The sequence below is a fragment of the Tilletiopsis washingtonensis genome, assembly GCF_003144115.1.
Source record: "Tilletiopsis washingtonensis strain MCA 4186 unplaced genomic scaffold FA09scaffold_18, whole genome shotgun sequence".
Lineage (NCBI taxonomy): Eukaryota > Fungi > Basidiomycota > Exobasidiomycetes > Entylomatales > Tilletiopsis > Tilletiopsis washingtonensis.
Window position 1 is genome coordinate 73,107 of NW_020312015.1, and position 22,896 is coordinate 96,002.

General features: G+C 67.8%; 10 protein-coding genes across 10 annotated transcripts; 3 read left to right on the forward strand and 7 right to left on the reverse strand.

Moving 5' to 3' along the window:
* Positions 1 to 563: 563 nt before the first annotated feature.
* FA09DRAFT_300403 (MFS general substrate transporter) lies at positions 564 to 2,114 on the reverse strand (the record flags this gene model as incomplete). Its single annotated transcript, XM_025740332.1, has 4 exons — positions 564 to 859; positions 920 to 1,186; positions 1,245 to 1,701; positions 1,761 to 2,114. The coding sequence occupies 4 exons, from the start codon at positions 2,112 to 2,114 to the stop codon at positions 564 to 566; spliced, it is 1,374 nt and encodes a 457-aa protein (XP_025596442.1).
* Positions 2,115 to 2,795: 681 nt separating this feature from the next.
* FA09DRAFT_340362 (hypothetical protein) lies at positions 2,796 to 3,659 on the forward strand (the record flags this gene model as incomplete). Its single annotated transcript, XM_025744313.1, has 1 exon — positions 2,796 to 3,659. The coding sequence occupies one exon, from the start codon at positions 2,796 to 2,798 to the stop codon at positions 3,657 to 3,659; it is 864 nt and encodes a 287-aa protein (XP_025596443.1).
* Positions 3,660 to 3,943: 284 nt separating this feature from the next.
* FA09DRAFT_300219 (tartrate dehydrogenase) lies at positions 3,944 to 5,457 on the reverse strand (the record flags this gene model as incomplete). Its single annotated transcript, XM_025740326.1, has 8 exons — positions 3,944 to 4,156; positions 4,218 to 4,325; positions 4,387 to 4,644; positions 4,696 to 4,751; positions 4,814 to 4,833; positions 4,900 to 5,006; positions 5,068 to 5,233; positions 5,297 to 5,457. The coding sequence occupies 8 exons, from the start codon at positions 5,455 to 5,457 to the stop codon at positions 3,944 to 3,946; spliced, it is 1,089 nt and encodes a 362-aa protein (XP_025596444.1).
* Positions 5,458 to 5,895: 438 nt separating this feature from the next.
* On the forward strand, positions 5,896 to 7,446 carry FA09DRAFT_310877 (hypothetical protein; the record flags this gene model as incomplete). The annotated part of the gene is made up of 2 exons (XM_025740649.1): positions 5,896 to 6,772; positions 6,848 to 7,446. Coding segments are annotated over exons 1-2 (1,392 nt in total), but the record flags the coding sequence as incomplete, so codon positions are not given.
* A 339-nt stretch (positions 7,447 to 7,785) lies between these two features.
* On the reverse strand, positions 7,786 to 8,870 carry FA09DRAFT_331420 (hypothetical protein). Its single transcript, XM_025743017.1, has 2 exons — positions 8,691 to 8,870; positions 7,786 to 8,277 (listed from the first exon to the last, which is right to left on the reverse strand). Exons 1-2 carry the CDS (start codon positions 8,862 to 8,864, stop codon positions 8,041 to 8,043), a joined length of 411 nt encoding a protein of 136 aa, XP_025596446.1. The 5' UTR covers positions 8,865 to 8,870; the 3' UTR covers positions 7,786 to 8,040.
* A 949-nt stretch (positions 8,871 to 9,819) lies between these two features.
* Positions 9,820 to 10,629, forward strand: FA09DRAFT_340366 (hypothetical protein; the record flags this gene model as incomplete). Its single annotated transcript, XM_025744314.1, has 6 exons — positions 9,820 to 9,929; positions 9,982 to 10,162; positions 10,218 to 10,272; positions 10,328 to 10,417; positions 10,482 to 10,542; positions 10,605 to 10,629. 6 exons carry the CDS (start codon positions 9,820 to 9,822, stop codon positions 10,627 to 10,629), a joined length of 522 nt encoding a protein of 173 aa, XP_025596447.1.
* Positions 10,630 to 10,891: 262 nt separating this feature from the next.
* Positions 10,892 to 14,488, reverse strand: FA09DRAFT_326269 (hypothetical protein; the record flags this gene model as incomplete). The annotated part of the gene is made up of 1 exon (XM_025741200.1): positions 10,892 to 14,488. One exon carries the CDS (start codon positions 14,486 to 14,488, stop codon positions 10,892 to 10,894), a length of 3,597 nt encoding a protein of 1,198 aa, XP_025596448.1.
* A 1,588-nt stretch (positions 14,489 to 16,076) lies between these two features.
* FA09DRAFT_93880 (hypothetical protein) lies at positions 16,077 to 17,066 on the reverse strand. Its single transcript, XM_025745909.1, has one exon. The coding sequence runs from the start codon at positions 16,889 to 16,891 to the stop codon at positions 16,172 to 16,174; it is 720 nt and encodes a 239-aa protein (XP_025596449.1). The 5' UTR covers positions 16,892 to 17,066; the 3' UTR covers positions 16,077 to 16,171.
* Positions 17,067 to 17,844: 778 nt separating this feature from the next.
* Positions 17,845 to 19,203, reverse strand: FA09DRAFT_331423 (NAD(P)-binding protein). Its single transcript, XM_025743018.1, has 5 exons — positions 18,840 to 19,203; positions 18,593 to 18,684; positions 18,435 to 18,537; positions 18,161 to 18,379; positions 17,845 to 18,099 (listed from the first exon to the last, which is right to left on the reverse strand). Exons 1-5 carry the CDS (start codon positions 19,182 to 19,184, stop codon positions 17,992 to 17,994), a joined length of 867 nt encoding a protein of 288 aa, XP_025596450.1. The 5' UTR covers positions 19,185 to 19,203; the 3' UTR covers positions 17,845 to 17,991.
* A 200-nt stretch (positions 19,204 to 19,403) lies between these two features.
* On the reverse strand, positions 19,404 to 22,758 carry FA09DRAFT_331425 (hypothetical protein). Its single transcript, XM_025743019.1, has 6 exons — positions 22,339 to 22,758; positions 21,944 to 22,245; positions 21,582 to 21,890; positions 21,231 to 21,525; positions 20,884 to 21,175; positions 19,404 to 20,830 (listed from the first exon to the last, which is right to left on the reverse strand). The coding sequence occupies exons 1-6, from the start codon at positions 22,701 to 22,703 to the stop codon at positions 19,439 to 19,441; spliced, it is 2,955 nt and encodes a 984-aa protein (XP_025596451.1). The 5' UTR covers positions 22,704 to 22,758; the 3' UTR covers positions 19,404 to 19,438.
* Positions 22,759 to 22,896: the final 138 nt, after the last annotated feature.

Below are 22,896 nucleotides of genomic sequence, written 5' to 3' on the forward strand. Positions count from 1 at the left end.
GCGTTTCTTCTCGCCGCCGCATCGCCGCGCCCGCTGCATGCAGCTGCGACAGCGCCGTGCAGCAGCGGATGTGGGACTGCGCAGGTGGCTGGGCCCTGATGGGCGGAGCCGGCCGCTCGGGCAGCCTCAGCACGCAGCTTGCAGCACCCGCGCGCAGCGATAGGCCGCATCGCCGATGCGTTGTCGCGCAGCGTGGGTCAGCCCAGAGGCCCTGATCTGGACCCGCGAGGCGCGCACAAAGAGAAGAGCGCACGCGTCCCACCTGCTCCTCTCCCGCTTGCCTCTCATCCACAGCAAGCACCTCAACGGACGCTCTCCGAGCACTATTAGAGCGGCCAAGCTTCGCACACTTCGGCATGTCGTTCCGTGATGGTGGTCTGGCCCGGCGGCCGCTCGGACTTCGCGCGCACGTCATGCTAGGGATGATTGAGATTAGGTGGAGCAGATGAGCCAGGGGCTGTGCCGTGCCGTGGCGTGCGGTCTAAGCGGTCTAGATCTTCGGGATGCTGCGAGAAGAGAAGCGACCATCAGCTGTCGATCGGGCCGAAGAGTCGTCTCGCTGCTCACGTGTACCATCTCCACTCCACGCCCTTCTCTCGCGCCTCCCGCTTCGCTTTCCGGTATTCCAGCCACCACGCCACGGCGCCGAAGCAGCCGCCGCCGATGACGAGGGCGCCCGTGAAACCGATGAGGCGCGCAAAGCCCTCCTGCGTCTTGGCCTTGACAAAGGCGCCGGCCGTGGGCGTGCCGACGAGGTTGGCAATCGCGACAAAGGCGTACACGCTGCCGAGGCGCGCGCCGTAGATGCTCTGCGGCGAGATGCGCGCAATGTAGGCAGGCAGGAGCGAGACGAAGCCGCCTGAGCAATAGCCGTGGTCAGCAGTGGAGCGAGGCAGCGTAGTGGAATCGTGTCACTTACCGCTCAGCAAGCCGTAGAATGCGGCAAAGCAGATGATGGCCGCATCGCCGCGCGCCGGCAGCCAGAGGGCGAGCACGAGGACGCCGGAGCCGAGCACCATCGGGATGAGCAGGTTGAGCACGCCGATGCGGTCCGCCAGCAGACCGGGCAGGATGCGCGAGGGGATGCCAGTGGCGTTGATGATCGGCAGCAGGTACTGCGACAGGCCCGGCCGCATGCCTTGCAGCTCGGCGTATTGCTTGATGAAGAAGTAAGGAATGAAAAGCGCTGTGAGGGATTTGAGATGAACAAACGCAGACAGGTGTATGGGAAGTAATGAACAGACCGTAGAACATGAAGAACGCGAGCGCGGTCGCTAGACAGAAGCGGGCATCGCGGAAGCCGCCGACATCGATGAACTTGAGGAACGACTTGGCAGGCTGGCGACGGAGAGGCAGTCGCGTGCGCATGGTGGCGCATGCGAATGCGAGGCAGGCCAGGTCGATGAACGCCATTGTGCGCACAGCCCAGCCGAAGCCGATGCGAGGCAGCAGGCGCTGCAGCGTGATCGGGTAGATGACGCCGCCGAGCGAGGAGCCGCCGGCCACAATGCCGAGCGCAAGGCCCCGACGATGCCGGAACCAGTGGCCCAAGATGGCCAGCGCAGGCGTAAAGACCATGGCGCAGCCGATGCCGAACAGCACGGCCTGGCTCAGGAAGTACTGATACAGCTGGTCAGGCTGGCAGATCGACAGCATCATGAGCGAGAAGACGATGAGGAGGCTGCCGAGCGGCATCAGGATCTGGAGAGTGAGTGAGCTTTCAGCATCTCTCCACCTCCCTCGCTCACGTCGAGACGCACGCTGCAGCCATACGAGTCGAAGATCTTGCCGATGAGCGGGCCGAGGCCGTAGAGACACGCGAGCTGGATCGCGCCCAGCAGCGCCAGCACGCTCTCGCCTTCCTGCGTGAGCCGGCTGGTGTTGTAGTAGCTCTGGAAGACGCCGTAGCTGTTCACGACGCCGAAGCTCGAGAAGAGCGTGAGCGTCGCGCCCGCCACGACGGTCCAGGCACGCAGCCCGCCGTCGGGCACGTCGGGCGGCGCGGCGGCATCGGTGGCGACAGGCTGCGGTGGTGCAGTGGACTTCTCCAAATGCGCATCGGCGCCGCGCTCGGAAGCGCCGAGCGTCTCGACTTCAGATGAGGTCGAGGGCATGCCGGACGCGTCTGCGCCGCCACGGCCGGACGAGCACTCGAAAGAGGGAGCGCGCCACCCGTGTGCCGCCTTGACGCGGTTGCGGTTCCGATGCGATGTGCGAGACAGCGCCAAGTGCTCGCTGCGGATGCGTGTGCTTGCGTATGCTACGTGTTGTGGTGGTCGAGAGGCAGCTTCATCTGTGCCAGGAGGTGCCGAGTCTCAAGGACGCCGGCCCCTTTCGCGGGCGAAGATGCGCCCGCGTGATGTGGAGCGGCTCGGCACGGCTCGCTCGGCCGCCGTGCCGCGGCACGAAAGCGAGAGGCGCAACAGCAAACGGCCGCAAGCGCCGCCGTGCGGCGCGGCGCTGCGCGCGCGCGCGGCGCGCTCTCCGCATGCAGCACCGGCGGTGACCGAATCTGGTACTCCCACGCTTGAAATGTAATGCGCCAGCGGGGGGATTGTATGCGCCCGCCAGCGCGTGTTATTCGCCCCGCCGCGCGCGCGCTGCTGGCACTGCTTCCTTCTCCACACTCGCCTGCTCCTTCGCATCCTGTCTCTCCACACCACCGCTCTCACACCGCTGCTCGCACCTCTGGCAACGCTCGGTCTCTCATAGTGCGCCCCGCCATCATCGCGCTTTCCCGCACTCGCTGAGCCAGCTGGCGAGAGGCGCTGCGCCGCGCCACGCCAGCCGCGGCCATGGCGTCGGAGCCTGCCTTGGGCAGCAGCGAGGCCTCGGGCAGCGCTGAAGCAGGCGCATCCTCGTCGCAGCAGCAGGCAGCTTCGCCACCCGCTCGTCCGCCCTCGCCGCCGTTCCTGCCGCTGGCCACCTTCCGGCTGCTGGCGCTCTCCTCGCCCGTGCTCGAGAGCTTCTTCTCCGAAGACCTGCCTGCGTCTTTCCATCTCGTCGCACCCCGGCCTGCGCCCTCAGCCACATCTGCCGCTGCCACAGCTAGCGGCAGCAGCAGCGCAGCAGCTACGCCCGCCCCTTCGCCTCGCAAAGCTGGTGGGCTGTCTGCGCTGCTCGGCGCCATGCTTCTACGCGACGACGACGAAGGAGCTGCTGCTGCTCGCGCCGCGGAGCTGCCTCCATCGGCGCTCACACGACCGCGCCCTTCATTCGGCACACGCACGCTCGACGGCGCACTCAAGGACACCGACCTGCTGCGCGACGAAGAGGCGGCGCGACGAGCTCGCTGGGCTTCTGCCAGTCCTGCCTCTTCCAAGCCGGCGACGCCCGCCCCCTCCACGCCCAGTGCAGCTGTCTCTGGCGCATCAACGCCCACACAGACGTCGGGCCCTGCGCCCACGCGCCCGACGCACAACAAGCGTCTCTCGCAGCAGCTGCGCGGCACCGACGTGCTCGGCACAGGCCGAGGCTCGGCGGCAGAAGCATTGCGCGCTGCAACGGCAGCACTGCAGGCGCCGCGTGCCGCGGGCTGGGGCGCAGAGGATGCGCCGAGAGAGGCGAGCGATGAGGAGGAGGAGTTCGCCGATGCGGTGGCCGATGTAGAGCCCAGCTTGGAAGGGACGCTGCCGAAGAGCACTGGCACCGCGCCATGAGGGCGAGGCGAGCATGTCGCTTCCTCTCCCCAGCCTGCTTGCCGCTCGCCGGCGCACCAACGGCGCAGTGAACGTCCGCGAGCGCTCATCGAGCCTCGAGAAGCGCACGATGCTACATCTTCACTCAGCATCGTTGCGGGTGCTACAAGCGACGACGAGCCCGCACACTCGAGCTACATACAGCGAGCTTTCGCGCCGGACATTCGTCGAGCCCTTTCACTCGCGAGGTGTTCTATATCGAGTTGCATTTCTACATCGAGCCACGCTAGCTCCAGCACCGCTCCTCAGGCGCTCAGCAGCTCCTTCTCGACCGCCTCCGCCAAGCTCGTCGTCGAGCCCTTTCCTCCCAGGTCGCGCGTCAGCTCGGCCGCGTCTCCACGGCCCAGCACGGCGTCGACTGCCTTGGAGATCGCATCTGCTGCTGCCTCTTCGCCGAGATGCCGCAGCATCAGAGCGCCCGCCTCGATCTGCCCCACGGGGTTCGCCACGTTCTTGCCCTGCAAGCGAGAAGTGCGTCAGCCTTTCTGTAGTGCTTGGACAGCAGCGGCGCAGACGCACCGCAATGTCGAGCGCCGAGCCGTGCACTGCCTCGAAGACACTGGGACTGCGGCGCGTCGGGTCGATGTTGCCCGAGGCAGCCAGGCCAAGGGAGCCCGTCAGCGCCGGCTGCGGGCGGAATTTGTCGCGTCAGCGCCTCCTCGCCTGGCCGCACCTCCACGCCACGCACCGCCAGGTCGGACAGGATGTCGCCGAACAGATTGCTTCCCACCACGACGTCGAACGAAGCGGGTCTTGAGACGAACGCAGCGCACAGCGCATCGATGTGCATGCTGTCGACGCGCACGTCTGGAAAGCGCGCACTCATGGCGGCGACGCGCGAGTCCCAGTAGGGCATCGTCAATGCGATGCCGTTGGACTTGGTCGCTGACGTGAGATGCTTGGCCGGGCGAGAGGCGGCGAGCGTGAAGGCATACTCGAGAATGCGCTGCGCAGAGGATGAGCGGCGGTAGAGGAGAGGAGGCAGTGCCGGACTCACGTCGACACCTTGGCGCGTCATGACTGTCTCCTGCACCACCATCTCGCGGTCCGTGTCTGCACCGAGCAAGGCCTATCAGCACTGCCCAGCTCCGAGCCAGTCCTGCCTGTGCACTTACCGTGGAACAGCTTGCCGCCCCTGCGAAGGCGCAGAGATGGTGTGAGCCAGACTGGCACAGCTCTGTGGGCGTCTGGGCGTACTCACATCTCAGTGTACTCGCCCTCCGTGTTCTCGCGCACGATGACCATGTCGATCTTGCCCGGGTCGCGCAGCGGGCACGGCACGCCAGGGATGAGGCGAGTGCCCCTCAGCTGCGGCGTTCGCTGTCAGCCGCACAGATCGGACCTGCCTAGCAGGGAGCGAGGAACGCACGTTGCAGTACAGGTCGAACGTGCGGCGCATCTGCAGCAGGCTGCCCCACAGCGAGACGTGGTCGGGCATGCGGCGCGGATCGCCGACGGCGCCGAAGAAGATGGCGTCGAAGGGGCGCAGCTGCTTCTCCCAGTCGGCCGGCATCATGCTGCCGTGCTTGTCGTAGCTGCAAGCCGAAAGGCAGCGCTTTCAGCCAGGGCGAGGTGGCAGGTGAGACGAGAGCACGCACTAGTCGCACGAAGCAAAGTCAAAGTCGGACGTCGCGAGGGCGAAGCTGAAGCGCTTGGCGGCGGCGGCCAGCACGCGCAGGGCCGCCGGCACCACCTCGCGCCCGATGCCGTCGCCGGGGATGACGGCGACGCGGTACTGCTTGCTGGCGGACTGCGACATGGTGGGGAGCGCGGGAGAGGAGGAGGAGTGGAGGAGGTGGATGAGGGCAAGAAGGAAGGACCGCGAGGCACGGCAGCGACCTTTATGCCGGCGGCACCGTGTGGAGAGACGCTGTCCCTCACACTCTCGGTGCGGCGCTGTGCGGCCGAGATGCGCCTCATTCCGCAGTGCAAGCCTCTCGCCCGCAGCAGAGCAGCATGTTTGCCGCAACTGCAGCGAGCGGAATGCGGAGTCGCTGCCCAGCGTGCAGCGCCAAGGCGGACGCGGGGAAAGCAGCGCGGCGGCAGCGTCGGACATGTCGGGCCGTGCGCCGCGCCGGCCGAGCCGGTCCGACGGCCGTGGGAGCAGCGCGAAGCACGGCGGCGGCGGCGCGGCGAGGGTCCGCTGCTGACTACAGAGGGGCAGGCTGCGGCTGCAGCGAGGCAGCCAACTGCAACCTCTGCCTCGACCACAGCCACCCTCAGCCACACACGTGCACCTCACGCGCAGCAGCGTGCACAGCTCTCTGCGTGCGCATACGCCATGGCCTCGCTGCGCGCCACACTCCGGCACCGGCCGCCACTGCGTCTTGCGCCGCCACCTGCCCGCAGCGCGCCAGCGGGCAGCAGCCGGCGTCTTGCGCATCGCGATGCCGCCTCGAGCAGCGTCAGCTCTGCCGATGCAGCGCGTGATGATGGCGCCGCCGTCGAGCAGCCGCTCACCGGCGCCGCCAAGCTACTGGCCGATGCGATCCTCGAGGAGGCCGCCGAAGAGCGCGCCGAGGCACTCAAGGAGGCCGCTCGGCGCGGGCTCGATCAAGGGCCAGTGTGGACGGGCGACGAGCGCGTGCAGGATGCCGTGCTGCGCATGCTCGTCGACAAGCACAAGCCGCTGCGCGTCAAGCCGAGCGGCACGGCGCACCCTGCAGATGCCAAGCTCGCCACGGTGCAGCAGCCGACGGCGGCAGTGCCCAGCGTGGCGTCGGGCAGTGGGAGCGGCATGAGTGCCTTGCTCGACTCGCTGCCGCCGCCGGGCGAAGACGGCCGGCGTCTGCCCGCTACGCCAGCCAATCGGCCTTGGCTGGCAGAGTACGTGAACCCGGCGTACATCGGCCGTGTCCAAGGCGACGACAGCAGTGGCAAGATCTACCGAGGTCGCCATCTGGCTGCTGGCGCGCTGGCGGGCTCGCGCAGCAAGAAGCTAGACGCGTCTTCCGTGCCGTGGGACGATCCGCGGGCTATGCGGCGTCTGCGAGACTCGACGAAGAGAGCGGAGCAGACGGGCAGGATGGTGCGTGCGCGCGTCGGGGCGCTTGACTACCGACTGGGACTGCGGCGTGATGCGCAGGGACGAGCGATTGCCGATGGAGAAGCGCAGCAAGAGCACCTGCTCCCCGATGAGGACTTCGAAGAGCCGCGCGACAATCGCTCGGAGAAGGAGAAGCAGGAGGAGCTGGTGTATGCCGGCGGCGGCACGGGCTACAGCTCACTCGCCAACGAGCGCATTCAAGAAGCAATGCGCAGCGGCGCGTTCCGCAACAACAGTCTGCGAGGCAGCAAACTACAGACTCTTGACGAGGAGAGCAATCCGTACCTCAGTCGCGAGGAGCGCCTGATGAATCGCCTCGTCAAGCGACAAGGCGCTGCGCCTCCATTCGTCGAGCTCAACTCGGAGCTGGAGGCGGCGCACACTGGCTTCAGAGCCAAGCTGATCGACGCTTGGGTGCGGCGTGCAAGCCGCATGCTTCTCGCCGACACGTCGCTCAACCATCTCTCGGCGCCCGGCATCGACGATGTCGCGCTCGAAGCCGCACTTCAAGAGCTGGCTCGCACGCATCGAGACGTCGAGTGGGAGCGAGCCGAACGTGCGTTCCACGAGGTCTCCGTCAAGGAGGTCAACAATGCCGTGCGCAAGTACAACGGCATCGCGCCGTTCCATGCGAGGAGAGCACTCATCACCGTCGAAGCGGAGCTGCAACGTGCTCTGACGAATGCGGCGCCAGCCCTGGTGCAGGCGCTGCGCGAGGGCCTGCAACTGCGAGGAGGCAGAGCTGCGCCGAGTGGCGCTGCGGCAGGCCATGGTGCGACGCGCACGGATCGCTCGGCGTGGCAGCTGTGGGGCGGCGCAGATCAGTCGAGCAGCATCGTCGACGGTCAAGGCGTCTCTTCGCGGGCACGCGAGGCGGGGAGTCGCAGCGCTAGCGACTTCGAGCAGGAGCTGACTCGGGGCGCCAGACGGGCGCCCGGACCGGGCCTCCTCGTCATGCTGCGACGCACCGTCGAGCGCGCAAAGGCGCTCTGGTCGTGATCCCTCCTTCGTCCTCTCCACCTCGGCCTCATCCATTCTCATTCAGTTCCCCACATCTGTACAGCACCTCTCATTTACACACGTCATCCAGGAGGCGTCCGCACGCAATCATACACGCGCTTCAAAGAGAGATGCAGTAAAGCTTTGCGAAGCAGAGAGCGGAGGGAAGCTTAGAGTAAGGAGGGATACAGCTGGAGGCTTGTGGATATGCTTGGAGTCAGAGAGATAGGAGGCGTGGGATGCAGTGCAGTGGAGCGAGCGAAGGAAGCAGGGAAAGGGCTAGCGAGTGCGCATCGCCTACTCCTCGTCATCCTCCTCGTCCTCCTCCTCGTCCTCCTCCTCCTCCGCAGCGTCCGTCTTGGCGCTCTTGCTGCCCGCCTTGCCCTCGTCGGCCGCCTTGCGCTTCGTGCCCTGCGCCTTGATCTCTGCCTCGTCCTCCTCCTCCTCCGAGTCGGCAGCCTCCTCCTCCTCATCGTCGTCCTCCTCCTCCGAGGCCGCGTCAGGGTCGACATCCTCCTCGTCCTCGTCCTCCTGCTGTAGAGCGGGGCAAACAGCGTCAGCGAATGCAGGTAATTCGACCCTCTGCAGATGAGACACGACAGCGTCTAGCTTCGAAGTGCTACCCGTACACGAGGGCAGCACGCTTCCACGCCCGTGCTGAGCACATCGTCGACACGCTCTCGCCACGCCAGCACAGCGCACTAAAGTGCGCCAAGCCGGCGCGCAAGTTGGCATGCTCGCGCGCTGCCAGCGCCACTCTTGCGGGACAGATGCAGCGGGTGTTGCAGGCAGTAGAGGCGACGCATGCTTCTAGGCCGCCATCCAGCGCAACATGCCGCCCGTCTCTGGCGTCTGGGTCTGCGGAGCAAGGCAGCGCCTCTCTCACTCGCCGCGCTGCCCTCCCGTCCCGGCCCACCCTCGACCCGCCGCTCTATTCACATACTCACGAAGCTGCCGTCGCTCTCGTCCTCATCGTCGTCGGCGCCGACGTTGTCGTCGTCGGCGATGGCCTCCTCCTCCTCATCGACCTGCTTGGCAATCTTGTCCTCGGCGGCCGCGGCGGCGGCGCGCGGCTTCTCGGCGTCGGCCGGTGCCGGAGACGTGGCTTTTGTGTCGGACATGGCTGGTAGATAGATAGATAGATAGACTGGAGCGGTGGAGTAGGGTGCAGAGGAGAGGAAGCAAGCGCGAGGCGGCGGCTTAAGAAGGTCGTGCGCCAGCGAGGCGCGCGCCTCCACGCGCGCGTGACGCGTACAGCGCCAGCAGCGCGGCCAGGAGGCGTGCTGCAGCGGCTCGCAGGCAGCTCGTCTGTCTCGCGTGCGCCCGCCGTGCCCGCCGCCGCCGCCGCTGAGGCAGCACCCGCGCGCACCGCCGTGCCCCTCGCCCCGTTGCGGCGCCGCCGCTGGCGCTCGGCACGGTGACGCGCACGTCTCGCCCGCCGCCGTCAGCGGCACCCTTCGCTGCCCGTAGATGCTCGCCCGTCGCTCGTGCTGACACGCAACGATGAACGCCAGGCCGCAGCGTCACATGAGCGCGGCGCACCGCCAACAGAGGCGTCAGCAGGCCGAGAATAGAACAGAACGCCCTTGTCGCCGTCCATCCGCCGTCCGGTGCTGATGCCGAGAGAGACCCTTCGGCGACACGTGCCGCCGCCGCTGCCGTCCGAGGTCGCTCCGCTGCCGTCTCGCGCATCTGGCGTCCTGCCATGCCATCCAGAAGCGGTCTCCCGAATATCTGCGCTTGAGTCGCACCCTCGTCCAGACTGCGAGATCGTCCGGCTGGCGACCGGCTGAGGCATGAGCGGACGATGGAGGTTAGCGCGGCGGCTCCGGCGGGCACGTGCACCGTCGCCGCTCCGGCCGCGCGCCTCCACCTCCGCATCCGCGCAGCAGCCCGCAGAAGCGGCGTCTCGCTTCGCGCTTCGGCCTCGGCGACGGCGCGGTGCCGCTGCAAAGCGCCAGATGCGCCAGATGCGCTCGCCGTCGGAGGTCGGAGGCGCCGCCGATCTGCATCCGCAGGACTGCACTTCTTCTCTTCCTCTCCACCACATCCACCCAAACACTCATCCAGCCAGCCATGTCGTCCGCCCAGCAGTTCCTCGCGTCGCTCACCAAGGGCGTCAACTCGCCCGTCTCCAACGCAACGTCGACGTCGCCGTTCGGCAACATCAGTCTCTTTGCCATCCCGTGCGTCTGCCGTCTCGCTCTTCCTTCTCCTGCTCACATGCTCTTCCTGCAGCGCCGTCTGGGTCGTCTCCATCGCCGCGCACTTCTACGCCGCCGCCAACGCACCCACCAGCGGCGGCTTCGACAACGTCTCGCCGCGCGGCTACCTCGCCAGCATCACGCGCAAGGAGAAGCGCACGCCGCAGGAGGAGCTCTACATCCGCGCCGAGGCGGCGCAGCAGAACGGCTTCGAGGTGCGTCGCTGCTGGCAGTATGTGCTCTGAGCAGTGTGCTGATCTCTGCTTGCAGAACCTGCCGTTCTTCGCAGCCGCCATCCTTGCCGGCAATGTCGCCCGCCTGCCGGGTGAGCATCTTCTCTCCATATCTGACACTGCAGGCTGCTCACAGTCACCTCGCAGTCGACTTCCTGAACCTCTCGGCCGTCGTGTACGTCGGCTCGCGCATCCTCTACAACGTGCTCTACATCAACACCACCTCGGCCTCTGCGTGTGAGTCGGCCCCTCGCACAAGCTCGCTCTCTGGGCCAGCCCACTCACACACTTCTTTGCACAGCCAACCTGCGCAGCGTCGTGTTCCTCACGGGCGTCGGCACCTGCTTCACGCTCTTCATCCGGTGCGTCCGGGACAGAACAGTTGGACACACGCGGCATGCACTGACGCAGCCTCCTCTCGCAGCGCCGGTCGTGCCTTCCAGTACTGAGTGTCTCGCACCCGCACCGGTCTCGCACTCCTCTTTAAGCAACAAGCGCTGCGCAATGTTATAGGACCAGATGGAAGCTTTTTTGCATGCAGAGTGGATAAGATGTGCAGGATGAAAGGGAAGCTAGAGGGGCGCGATGGCAGAGGGTCGGAAGATCGCGGCGGTGGTAAGAAGGCGAGGAAAGGGGGAAGTAGAATACAGTGAAGACGAACGAGAGGCGCGGAAGCGGGGCAGGGAAAGAGGAAGGAAAGGAGCGACGGGTCTACGCCCACACGTTCATGCCAAAGAGGCTGGAGCGGCGAGTGGCGCTCTTGGGCGGCGCCATGTACGGCTGCTCAACGACGTCGAGCGACGCCTTGCGTGCGCGCGGCCACGCGAGAGCATTGAGGCCGAGCCGCGACGGCGTGCGGCGCAGCGAGCCACGCAGCTTGTCGACGCGGTCATGCGCCGTCGTCTCGTCGAGCTCCTCGTCGTCCTCTGAGTCAGAGAACGACGAGACGGTCGCCGTCGTCGCCGACGAGTCGGTGCGCACCATGGGCGGAGGCATCGAGTAGCTGTCCGTGCTGCTCGCCGATGAAGCAGCACTGCTGGCGGAGCCGTGACGCTCCATTGACGTAGACGAGCGCGACCACGTCTCAGATGCACGGTGCAGCGTCGTGCTCTTGCGCCGCACAAAGGGACTCATGCGGCGCGACATGGAGCTGCTGGAGCGCGCAAAGGCCAAGTCCTCCTCGGCCTCGGCCTCGGCGGAGATGACGGAGCCGAGCGAGGCGACAGAGCCGTTGCTGCTGCGCAGATGGCTGATCGACGAACGGCCCAGACTGGCACTCCACATGTTGCGCTCCATCGCCACGGGCAGCGAGGGACGCGGACCCGTCGGGCTGAAGGCGACGATCTCCTCCGGCTCGGAGCTGGAGCGCTCGCTGCGTGCCGAGCCGGGCGGCGTCACCTGCGCAAACTCGCTGCGCAGCGTAAGCGACGACGTCGAGCTGCGCAGCTTGGCCGTGAGGCGAGCACGCAGGCCGCCGCTGGCCTGAGGGCGCGAAGGCGACGTGCCGAAAGTCGCCGCCTCGGCGCCAGCTTGCTGTGTGACACGCGCGACGAATGTGGCGACTGAGGCAGAGGAGGCGAAGCTCGTGCCAGTGCTCGACGTCTCGACCGGCGGCGGAGGCAGCGACTTGTCGGCCGGCGAAGGCGCACGCGGTGCCTGGCGAGGCGACTCGAAGGCGGTGGGCGCCGTCGGATCCGGGGTCGGCGGCACAGTGACGAACTGGAAGGCGGCGGGCGCCAGCTGCGGCGTGATGGACTCGCTCATCCATGCACCAAGCAGCGGGCGTGCGGGCGGCGGCGCATTGAGCTGCTTACGAGCCGACGGCGCCGCAACGCAGTGCTCCAGGCTGGCCATGCGAGCCGGCGTCTTGGGCAGTGCAGCATCCAGACGCGGACCTGTATGCCGACGGCGCGAGCTCGAGCCGCTGCCAGAGCGCGAAGAGCGCTTCTTGGGCGCTGTAGCTGCCTGCGGCTGCAGCAGTGCAGTTGTCGACACCGTTAGGTCCGTGGCGCTGGGACGGCGCAGGCTGCGCTCGGGACGAATCGGCTTGGTGGGAGAGGCGCTCGGCGTGGTCAGGCCACTGCTGATGCCCAGGCCCGTGGCGTCGCGCTGGATCATCGCCATCTCGTCGCCGGGAATGCACATGATGCCGGCAGCCGTCGAGGCAAAGCTCCATGTGCTCGTCGTCGACGTGCTCGAGCCGCTGCGAGTGCGAGCCTCGGCTGACGCCATGCGAGGGCCAGTTGATAGCGAGTGGTGTGCGCTCGCAAACGTCGGCTGGTCGGAGGAGAGCGTGCCCTTGGGCGACTCGTGCACATCCATCGCACCCGGCAGCGTCGGCAGCGTCGGCAGCGCCGGCAGCGGCTGACCCGTCAGACTCTGCCCATCGCGCTTCGGCGGCAGCTGGCGGGCGGCGCGGCGCGGCTGCTGCGGTTGCGGCTGTGGCTGCTGGCTCTGCACGGCCTGCTGCAGTGCTTCTTGCTGCACCAGCTTGCCGCGAGTCAGCGACGAGAGGCGCTCGGCCGACTTGAGACGCAGCGACAGGGCGCTGGCCTGCAGCACGACGGTCTGGCGTGCCGAGCCGGCGAGCGACATCATGGGGCTGGCGTCGGGCGTGCTGAACATCTCGCGCGAGCTGCGCGTCTTGCGCTTGTTGGCCGGAGCAGCGTGTGCACCGGCGGCCTCATCGTCATCATCAGAGCTCGACCACACCTCGAGCTCCTCGGCAAGGTGCGACGTGGCGCGGTGTGCCTCGTGGAACGGCGAGAGCGGCGAGTAGAGACTGCCCTTGGGCGTGTCGATCCAGCTCATGCTGCCCTGCGACGAGCCGGGCGACGTGTCGCTGCCGCCGAGTGGGCTGCCGGCATTGTAGCCGCCGTCGATGAAGCTGATGGCGGCATACAGCGTCGCGTCGTCGTCCTTGAGCTCGGGCGAGACGATGACGTGCTCGATCTTCTCAGCGCTGCTGGGACGCAGCGAGGCTTGCCGCGGCTCGCTACGCCGCGAAGGCCGTGGCGACGGCGTGTGCGGACCGGCGGCCTCGAGCGAGGGAGAAGAGCCCGAGAGCTCTCGCGTGCGTCTCCGGCTCGACTGAGCCTTGACTTTGGCCTCAAACAGCGTGCGGCTGCGGCGGCGTGCATGGCCAGGACGAGCAGCAGCAGACGAAGCAGCCGTGGCAGCGACGCTGGCCGTCGCGGCGCGAGCAAGCATGGCGTCCGTGTCGCTGAGCATGCGGCGGTGGCTGCGGCCGGTCTGGCGCTTCGGCGTGTGGAACGCCGCCTGAGACGCCACGGTGGGCGTGCGGTCCGTCTCGGTGGAGCTGCCTGTGTCGTCGACGAGCAGCCGGCTCGACGACGCACCTTGCCTCGGCGACCGAGAGCCCGCAGCCGAAGTGGTGTAGGCGCGTGGCCGCGCCGGCTCTTCCGGTGCAAAGCTGACGCTGTACTCGGGCGCGTCGTCGTAGTGCGTCGAGGTGCTGGCAATCGACGAGATCGAGTCGCTCGTCGGCATGGCGCTGACCGAGGAGGTCGAGGTGCGCAGCATGATGACGATGGGCGGCGAGCGCGTGATGGACTGGCCTCTGCGAGTGCGGGCGCTGTACGAGGCGCGCTGGAAGCTCTCAATCTCGCTGGCGAGCGGCGAGCTGGGCAGCTGCTCGACGCTGAACTGCGACGACTGGCGGCGAAAGGCCGGGCGCGTGGGCTGTGCAGACGGCGGCGAACGCTCTGCTTCGGGCGACTCGGGCCCGGAGAAGTTGTGCGGCGTCGAAGGTGAGTGCGAAGAGAAGGAATTCAGCAGCGCAGGGCTCTTGGTGTCGCTAAGCAGTTCTTCTAGATCGATGACCATGCCCGCGAGCGAGGCGGAGCGCGGCGACGAGGGCGAGTCCATCGTCGGCGAGCGGGGCGTGGCGCATGAGCGCGGCCGGTCGGCAGACGGCGCAGTAGGCGCGGAGCAGGCATCATTGGCGAGCGAGAAGCGGCGCGGCGAGGCGAGGATGGAGAGCGGGCGCAGCGAGCGGGCAGACGAGGCGCGCAGCGGCGTCGGGCGAGGCGCCGACGGGCGGTTCCAGGAGCGGACGTGGTTGCGCAGCACGGCGGGTTCGTGTTGCAGCAGGAACGGCGCCGGCGTGTTGGTGTAGGAGAGCGAGCGCGAGAGGCGGTGCGAGGCAGTACGTTCGGTCAGGGCGGCGGAGAGAGAGCGGGCGTGGGAGGAGGAGGAGGTGGGAGTGGACTGGTCAGCGCGGGCGCTGGGAAAGCGGAACGGCAGCGGCTGCACCGGTGCAGCGGCGGCGTCGAGAGACGAGCTCATGGCCGAGGCATGGGCTTCACGGAGCGGGGACGGGAGCGGGAGCAGGTGGTGGAGAAGAGGCAGTGCGCCCTGTTCGAGTGACGAGCGGCGCCCGTCGGCACAGACAGGAACATGCGAGCAGCAAGCAAGGAGCATGCCGCCGCCCACGCAGCCCTGTCACACACCCCTGGCCGCGGCGTATGGCGCAGAACACTCTATCGGCAGTGCCGCGCAGGCTCGAGACAGGAGGGGTCCACGGCGCGCCGCCGGCGTCGGCGCCACTGTGGCCCTCGTGCTGCGCCCTCACCGGAGCCGCGCACACCAATGCTGCGCCGTGGCGCACCGCGTGGATTGCGTAACGCCCATCACGCCGGATGGAGCGAGCGTGCCGGATGGAGGTGGTGGCCGGGAGGCAGACGATGCGCGCCGGCCGCGCCGCTGCGGTGGAGGCGCCGCGCCGCCCGCGCCAGAGGAGCCTCGCCCGCCGCCGCCTATTCTGGACCTCGCTGCACCTGCTCCTGACCTGCTCCTCTCCGCCGTCTGGCCACGTTGCACCTCTCGTCGCATCATACTCACGTGAAAAGAAGAAGGGCGGAGACGCTTCGTGGCGTGGCGGTCTGGCGGCGGACTGCGGAGGAGGCGAGGGACGTGGAGGAGGGATGAGGATGGATGGGCAGGGGCAGCCCTCGTCCGGGCTGCGATGACGCCGGCACCTTATACTTGCCCCTGCCTCTAAGTCTGCTCGCTGCCGCCAGGGCCACGGATGCGGGCGTGCCTCGCTCGCCCGGCCGGTGGCAAGCAGCGCATCGGAGCCGCCGCAGCCGGGCGAGGCGAGGGCAATGCAGGGTGCAGCGGCTGCGTCCCGGGGCGTGCTTCGACCGAGCACACGCAACGGCCGGCGCACGGAGGGGGCCGTCTATGCATGCCAGAGCGCGAGATGGCCTTCGCAGCTGCAGCTGCACCACCGCCCCGTCAGCGTCTATGCCGGCAAGATGAGCCTAAGCGCATCCCCCTGCGCAGCCATCCGCGCTGCAGGAACTTTGGCCAGGCACGCCCGGCGAGCTCGCGTGCCTCCTGTGACGATCGAACAGGACAGCAAGCCGTGCACCGTTTGCTCCCTAGCGCTGGCTCGTGGGTGCCGCAGCACAGGGCCCTCGAGGTGCTGCAGCTGCTGCGCTGCTCGTGCCGTAGCGCGCCACATCTCACCCGTCCGAGTGCAGCGCGCCAGAGCCTCTCGCGCGTCGCAGCCGCAGCCGCAGCGCGAGGGCGATGCACATCTGTTTGCACCGCCGTGCGTGCGCCGTTGGCGCTGCAGTCGCAGAGCAAGGGCCGGCGGCTCAGGCATGGGCGCAGGGTGCGGCAGCGCAGCAAGGGCCGACGACGAGGGGATGCCTTGGCTTCGCGCTGGAGCGAGCTCGGCGTCGCTGCGCTGCTGCTGCGTGCTGCTGCTGCTGCGCCCCCTTCGCCTCGGCCGCGGGCTGCCCGTTGCGCGCCGCAGCTTCGCACGCGCTCGCCTCCCCCTTGCGCTGGCGCCAACGGCCGGGGCGCGTCGCCACCTCCCGCGCGAGACGCTCCCTCCGCCTCGCGGCCCTCCCTGCTCCCTGCTCCTAGCCGCGTCGCCCATGTGCTTCAGGCACACACCCTTCTCGCCGAGCGACGATCGACAACGAATGCCTTGCGTAAGCGCCAGATCCAGTCCGGCCCTTAGCAGCGTCGCACAGCGGTGCGGCGATGGCGGTCGGCGGTGCCGCGCTCGCTGACGCGTGCACCGCCGGCGAAAGCACAGCCAGAGCAAGGCACGGCCGCCGGCCAGCGAGCTCGGCCAGCGGCAGAAGCTCCCTCTCGTGGGCGTGGGCGTCGGCGTCGGCGTCGGCGCAGCACCTCGGGCGAGTCGCGCCGTGCCCGATGGCGCACCCCGCCCCCTGTTCTCACGCTGCCAGCCGCCTCTCGCGCACGGCCAAGCATCGGCCTGCCGCCTGCACTGGCGCTGCATTCCGGCAAGTATCCTGCGTCCTTGGATGCTGATCCGCACTTCCACACTCCGCAGCGGCAAACAGGAGCTTCCTCAGGCATGACGACCCGGCGGCGGAGCAGGCGGAGCAGCGAAACCGCCGGGCGCGCCTGGCGAGCCGTTAGTCTGGCACCCCTTGCGGCGCGGCGAGGGTGCGCGAGGGAGCCGTCGACGCGGTGCCTGGGCGGCACGCAGCCGCCGCAGCAGCAGAGCATCAGCGTGCAGCGCCGAGCCGCCGCACCCTGCGGCCATAGCGTCGATGCGGTGCTGCACACTTCTGCGATGCTGCTCATCGTCGCCTCGCAGCATCCATGCGATGGACGAGGGTGCGTCAAGGGGCCGGCGGGACGAGAGGGCGTGAGAAAGCCCTGCGTGCTGCCGCCGCGTGGTCCCGAGAAACCGCAACCGCCCATCAGCTGCGCCTCGTCACGCGCGCCAGCGCCAGAGATGCGCTCCAAGGGTCGGGTCCAATATCCTGCGCATGCAGAAGCATCGAGCAAAGAAGGACCTGAGCATATTACAGGACGTGTGGAGTGCGTCCAAGGGTCGTTGTCCACGACACCTGACGCGTGTGACGGCCCTCCGGCGCACGTGTGTAGAGCTCGCTGCACGTCCGACGAGCTCAAACAGCACGTCAGACGCCAGAACGTCTTCGCAGTGAGCTTGATGTACGGAGGACAACTACATCAGACGTGCTGTGTCGTCTCGCAAAGCCTAATGCGCACAAGCGAGGTTATCCTAGCATCGTGCGTGCGGAGATGACATGCCTGGTGGGCTGCCTGGCTCCGACGAGCTTTGTCTACACGTGTCATGCCTCGGGCAGGTCGTGCTTGCACCGCGGACACTGCAGCTGTATGTGCTATGTAAAGTCAGCAGTGGAGACTTCTTCGGTCTCCTGAGAGGGCTTAGAGCTCAAGTGAGGCGCTGTCATCGGCGGCATCGAGAGCTCGGCAGCACGCGACGCGACGCGTCACTGCCGTCGGCTGGGCCGGCTCACCTTGAGCCCGTTTTTGCAGACGTAGCGCGACGCAAGAGTCGACTCTTTTGACGTCGATATGTCAAGAAGAGTCTCATGTAGCTGTGGATGCTGCTTCTGCTTGCCTCCAGCTAAGAATGCAGTGGACCCAGCGCACTTAACCGCGCTTGCGAGGCGCGGGAGGCACGTGCGCGCGGCCGAGGTGTTCCGACACATGGCATTTCATCGGCCGCGTTCCGACGTCAGCAAGGTCTCGACGCCCACCTCGCAGACCCGCAGCTCTATCGACATGCTTCCAGTGCACGACCGAACAAAGCTTTCTGCGGCCTGGTCCGGTGGACGGCGTGTGGAGGAGCTGCCTCGGCAGCGCACTTGCAGCGCACACAAGAGCATCTGGTATCTCTGATACATTCACAGGGTGACAGAGCGAAAGGCCAACAGGAGCAAGCACGGGCAAAGAAGCAGCACTCGAAGAAACACTTCGCACGGTGCTCATCGAGCGACCGCCGACGATGTTGGAAAGCAGCCAGACGCAACTCAGGCACTGCGGCCGACGCGCCACAGCTGGAAGATGCGCGAGAGGAAGAAGTCGCGGAAGCGGCCGGGCATGTAGTACATGATGAAGGCCATCGTCGACTTCGCGCCCTGCAGTAACAGACATCAGCTGCGGCAGAGGGGATCATGCCGACGGGCCAGCACTACGCACCGTCACGAGGTAAGCACGCGGCCGCCGCTTCACCACCGCCTTGCGCACCACGGCGGCAAACTCAGCCGTAGGCGTGGGGTGGCCGAGCTGCGAGTACTGCGCACGGTACTTGATCATGTCGGCCACATTCTCGTAGCTCGACGACTTGGCGAGCTGGATCGTGCCCTCGCCCGCGTCGCCGATCGACGACTTGATCGCGCCGGGAGCGAGGATGACGACCTGAGACGGAGTCAGACGGGGCACCGAAGCTGCACGCCGCAGTAGCTGGACTCACGTTGATGCCAAAGCCAGCGAGCTCGGCGCGCATGCAGTCGGACACGGCGTGCACAGCAGCCTTAGACGCCGCGTATGCGCCGGCGTACGGCAGCGGGCACAGGCTATCGGAGCGTCAGCGGGGGAGCATGCGCTGGGGCTGTGACGGCAGCGACTCACGCCGCAGTCGAGCCGACGTTGACGATGGTGCCCGAGCGCTGCTTGATCATGTGCGGCGCCACGGCCTGCGTCACGCGCAGAAGGCCGAAGTACTGCCGACGGGGTGAGAGTCAGCGCGAGCGCCTGCAGCCCATGAGCAGGCACAGGCGTTGCCAAGCGGCTGATGCTGGCTCCGAGTCGCATCCATGGCGAGCCCGACTCTCCAGATCTTCGCCGCATCTCTTCGCAACGCCTTCAGCACACTCACGTTGGCCTCAAACGTCTGGCGCTGCCGCTCAATGTCCACCTCCACCACGGGCCCGACGGCCGCATTCGTGCCTGCGTTGTTGATGAGCAGGTCGATGCGACCCAGCTGGCGCACCGCCTCATCGACGGCCTCGCGCACGCTCTCGGCGTCGGTGACGTCGAGGGCAAAGCGCCACACGTTGGGCGGCAGCGTCTCGAGGGCGCTCATCTTGCGCGCCGTCGCCACGACGCGGTGCTTGCCGGCGCCGGCAAACTCGACGGCCAGCGCGCGCCCGATGCCCGACGAGCAGCCGGTGATGAAGACGACGGGACGCGTGTCGTCGGGCGTGTTTGGCGTGGCGGACATGGCGGCTGTGTTGGTGGTGTGAGGGAAGGAAGGATGAGCTTCAGCGCAGCCTTTCAATTTTAGTTCCGCGTCGTGGGGCGCCCGGCTCGCCGAGCGCCGGAGCCGGACGGCGACTTCTTATGACGTGCGGCGCTGCCCGACTCCCGGCCTGTCACTCGACTGCACAGACCCCAACCTCGTCCAGCCTCGCACTCCTCGCACTCGACAGCTGAGCACGCTGTGGTGATACATGGATGACTATTGCACACGTCTCCTCAAGCACCCTCGACACGCGCATGCATGCCGTACACGGCGGCGCGCACGGCGTAGAAGGAGCGCCCGACGTTGCCCTCGATGACGACGGTGCCCTCGCTCTCCTTGCGCACCGTGACGCCGGGCGGGGCGGCCGCCTTGCTCTGTGTCGTCGCAGACGTGCCGCACACGAGCGAGCCCTCGCCGGCGAACTCCGAGGCCATGCGGTGATGCGTCGCCAGCGCCGCCTTGAGCGTCGAGAGATGCAGGTCGCCGATGAAGAGCGTCGGCGCCAGGTCGCTCGCCGGGCGCTCTCGCTTCGACTTGACGACCGCACCGTCGGCTGCCGCGTCCTGTGCGACGGCCTCGAGGGGCGCCAACGCAGGTGCCAGCGGCTCCAGCGTCGGCACGGCGCTCTCGGCGGCGTAGCGCACCGTGGCACGCAGGTGCGCCACCTCGTAGTCCTCGAACGCCGACAGGCGCAACGAGCCCATGAGGCCCTCGCCCAGGTGCAGCGTGTAGGCGTTCGTCAGCTCGCCGATGCGAGTGACTTCGCCCAGCGCCGGCGCGTAGATGTCCGCCGTCATGCCGCGCACGGCGGCGAAGGCCTTGAGAGCATCGTTGCGCGCCGCCTGTGCGCCGCCGACGAGCAGCAAGCGTCGTGGCAGGAGCTGAGGCAGGAGCGTCTTGAGCGCACGGCCGTCGGCCAGGCCAGACATGTCGATGAAGGCCACGCGGCACGACATGCTGAGATGCTCGATGTGCGTGACGATCTTGCTTGGCGGCGCCTTCGGGCCCTCCTTCTCCTTCTCCTCCTTCTCGAGTCGTCGTTGCCGCGCCTCGGCCGTCTCGGCTCGTTCTGCCGCTGGCAGTCCGTCGCCGTCTGGTCGGCTCGCCTCGATCTCGCGCCGGCGCGAGAGCCAGCGAGCCACGTCGATCGTCTCGCCGTACGCGTCCACGCGCCGCTTGCGCTCGATGAACGGGAACATGCGATACCGCACGCCGGTGCCGTGCCGCCCAGCGTTGTTGGCGCCACCGGATGCGCCGGCACCAAAGAACGTCGTGGCACGGCCTGCTGCACCGCGGAGGTACACGTCAAAGGAGAGGTCCGAGCCGCCGCCTTGCGCTCCTTCTGCCGTCTCGCCGCCCATGGCGCCGGCGCCCTCGCGCTTGCGCTTGCGTCCAGAGCCGGGCTCGGCGTACGTGTCGGCCGCCTCACCAGCACCCTCGTCGCCGGCAGCAGACGAGGCGTCCGAGTCGTCCGAGTCACTCTCATCGGCCTCCTCATCGGCCTCGAGTCGTCGCCGTGTGCGAGCGCGCAGTGCCTGCTGCGTGGCGGCGCGCTCTGCTGCTAGCCGCTCTGCCTCGTTGTGCTTGGCGAGCTCTTCGCCTTCCAAGGGCACGCGCAGGTGCAGCTGCAGACGCGAATGTCAGCTCAGGCCTTCGCTCGACCTGCACAGCGACTCACCTGAATGTCACAGCTCTGGCCAATGACCACGTCCTTGCCCACGCTAGCCTTTCCGAACTTAGCATTGGCCTCCTGCAGCGTCTCCCACTGGTCGTACAGCCAGCGCGACAGCGAGCCCGGATCGCCGCGCTGCGTCAGGATGACGGCGTCACCAGGACTCTTGGCTGCTCGTGCCAGCAGCACGCGGGCCGGACCATGCGTCGCGGAGAGTGGCACGGCAAGCACGACCTTGGGCGCATCTTGCGGCACGGCCTCGTCCAGTGCCGCCAGGGAGGAGAAGATGCGCAGGTATCTGCGACGATACTATCAGCGCCACGAGAGCTCTCGCGTAGTCTCGCGCAACCCACTTGAACTCGAGTGGGTTCGACGGCTGCGCATTGCGGTCGCCTCTCCGTCCGCGTCCCTCATCCACCTGCTCGCCAGCCTGCGTGGCCCACGACTTGGTGGTCCACTCCATGAGTGCACGGGCACGCTCGAGCAGCTCCTTGCCTGTCCGCGACACGAGACACAGCGGGAAGCGCGCGTGCGGGTATGCGAATGCCCAGTGGGCATCGAGCAGCACCAGGAGCTCGAGCAGGCGTGCTGATGCGTCGACGGGCAGCAGTACGGAGTGGCCCGCGCGGATTGTGTTGTGCACGATGTCTGGCACGAGAACGCGGATCAGCCCCGACGCCGCAGCGCTCTCCACAGCCACTCACCTAGCAATGCTGCATCTCTGTCCTTTCGACGCGCGTTGACCACCAGACTGCGTTCAACATCCGTGACGAGCACATCGGCACGGCGCACCGCATCCAGTGCACCTGCGCTGCTGCTGCCCGGCGGTGGCGCGCCTGCGCCGGCTGATGGCGAGGCAATCAGAGCGGTGCCATCCAGGTGCCGCTCGCGCATATGGTTCCAGTCGAGCGCCAGCAGCAGTGTACCAGCAGTCGGCGAGCGGATTTTCCAGAGCGTGCCGCCGAGACTGTGGCCGGCGGCGTATGCCGTGAGGATGACTCCCGCGCACTTGCCTGCTCATCTCGCGTCAGCCTAGAGGAGTACAGCAAGCGTCGCTGGGACTGACCATCAAGCTGCGTCGGCTGCAGATACCGCACAGTGCGCACCGACTCAAATGCCTCGTCGACCTCCTGCCGCGTCGGCACGCAGCGCTGCCAGCCACCGGGCAGTGGGCTCGCGTCCGTCGCCTCCATCTCATCGCGCCAGCCGTCGGCCGCTTCGAGGGTCGTCAGGCGGCCCATCGTTGCCGTGGGCAGCGAAGCAAAGGCGGGACACCGCAAGCCGAGACGAGCCCATGCCCAGGCGTAGAGACCGATGTGCGAGAGAGTCGAGTGGCAGAGCAGCACGAGATCAATCGAGGGCGCGATCCTGACGGCAAGGAGGCGTCAGCAGCGGGCACGCATTGCGGCGCTCACAGGGCTGCCGGGCGTGCACTGCCTCTGCCGCGGCCACACTACTCACTCGAGCAGCAGCGTATCCAGGCCCTCGCCCTGAGCGCGCCGGGCCAGCTCTTCGCCCTCGAGGCGCGGCGCCTGCTCCTCGGGCTCCTCCTCGCGCTCCTGCTTGACGGGCGGCGAGCTGCCGGATGCCTCTGCCTCCTGCGCCTTCTCCTGCGCCTGCACCGCAGAGATGCGCGAGAGCTCAAAGATGAGGCTCTCAGGTGCGCCGGCGCCAAGGAGGATGCGCACGTCGTCGATGTCGAGCAGGTACGCCAGGGCCTTTGGCCGCTCGACCTCGGCGCCGGCCGCGGCGTCGCCGAGCGTAAGGCTGGCGCTGCCCGCCTGCGCGGGTGCCCACGGCACCGAGAGGGGCGTGAGCGTGATCATGGCGCCCGAGCTGCAGCGGTTGCGGTGGCCAGGGTGACGGCGCCGACGTGGGGTGTGAGGTGTAGGAAGGCAGCCCGCTCTGGCCAAGAAGCGAGACCAGCCAGGCGCGCGCGGGACTCGGGACACGCCGCCCACCAAAGCCTGTGGCCGCTGAGGCGCAAGCCGCCCAAGTGGAGCACCCGTCCACCCTGCC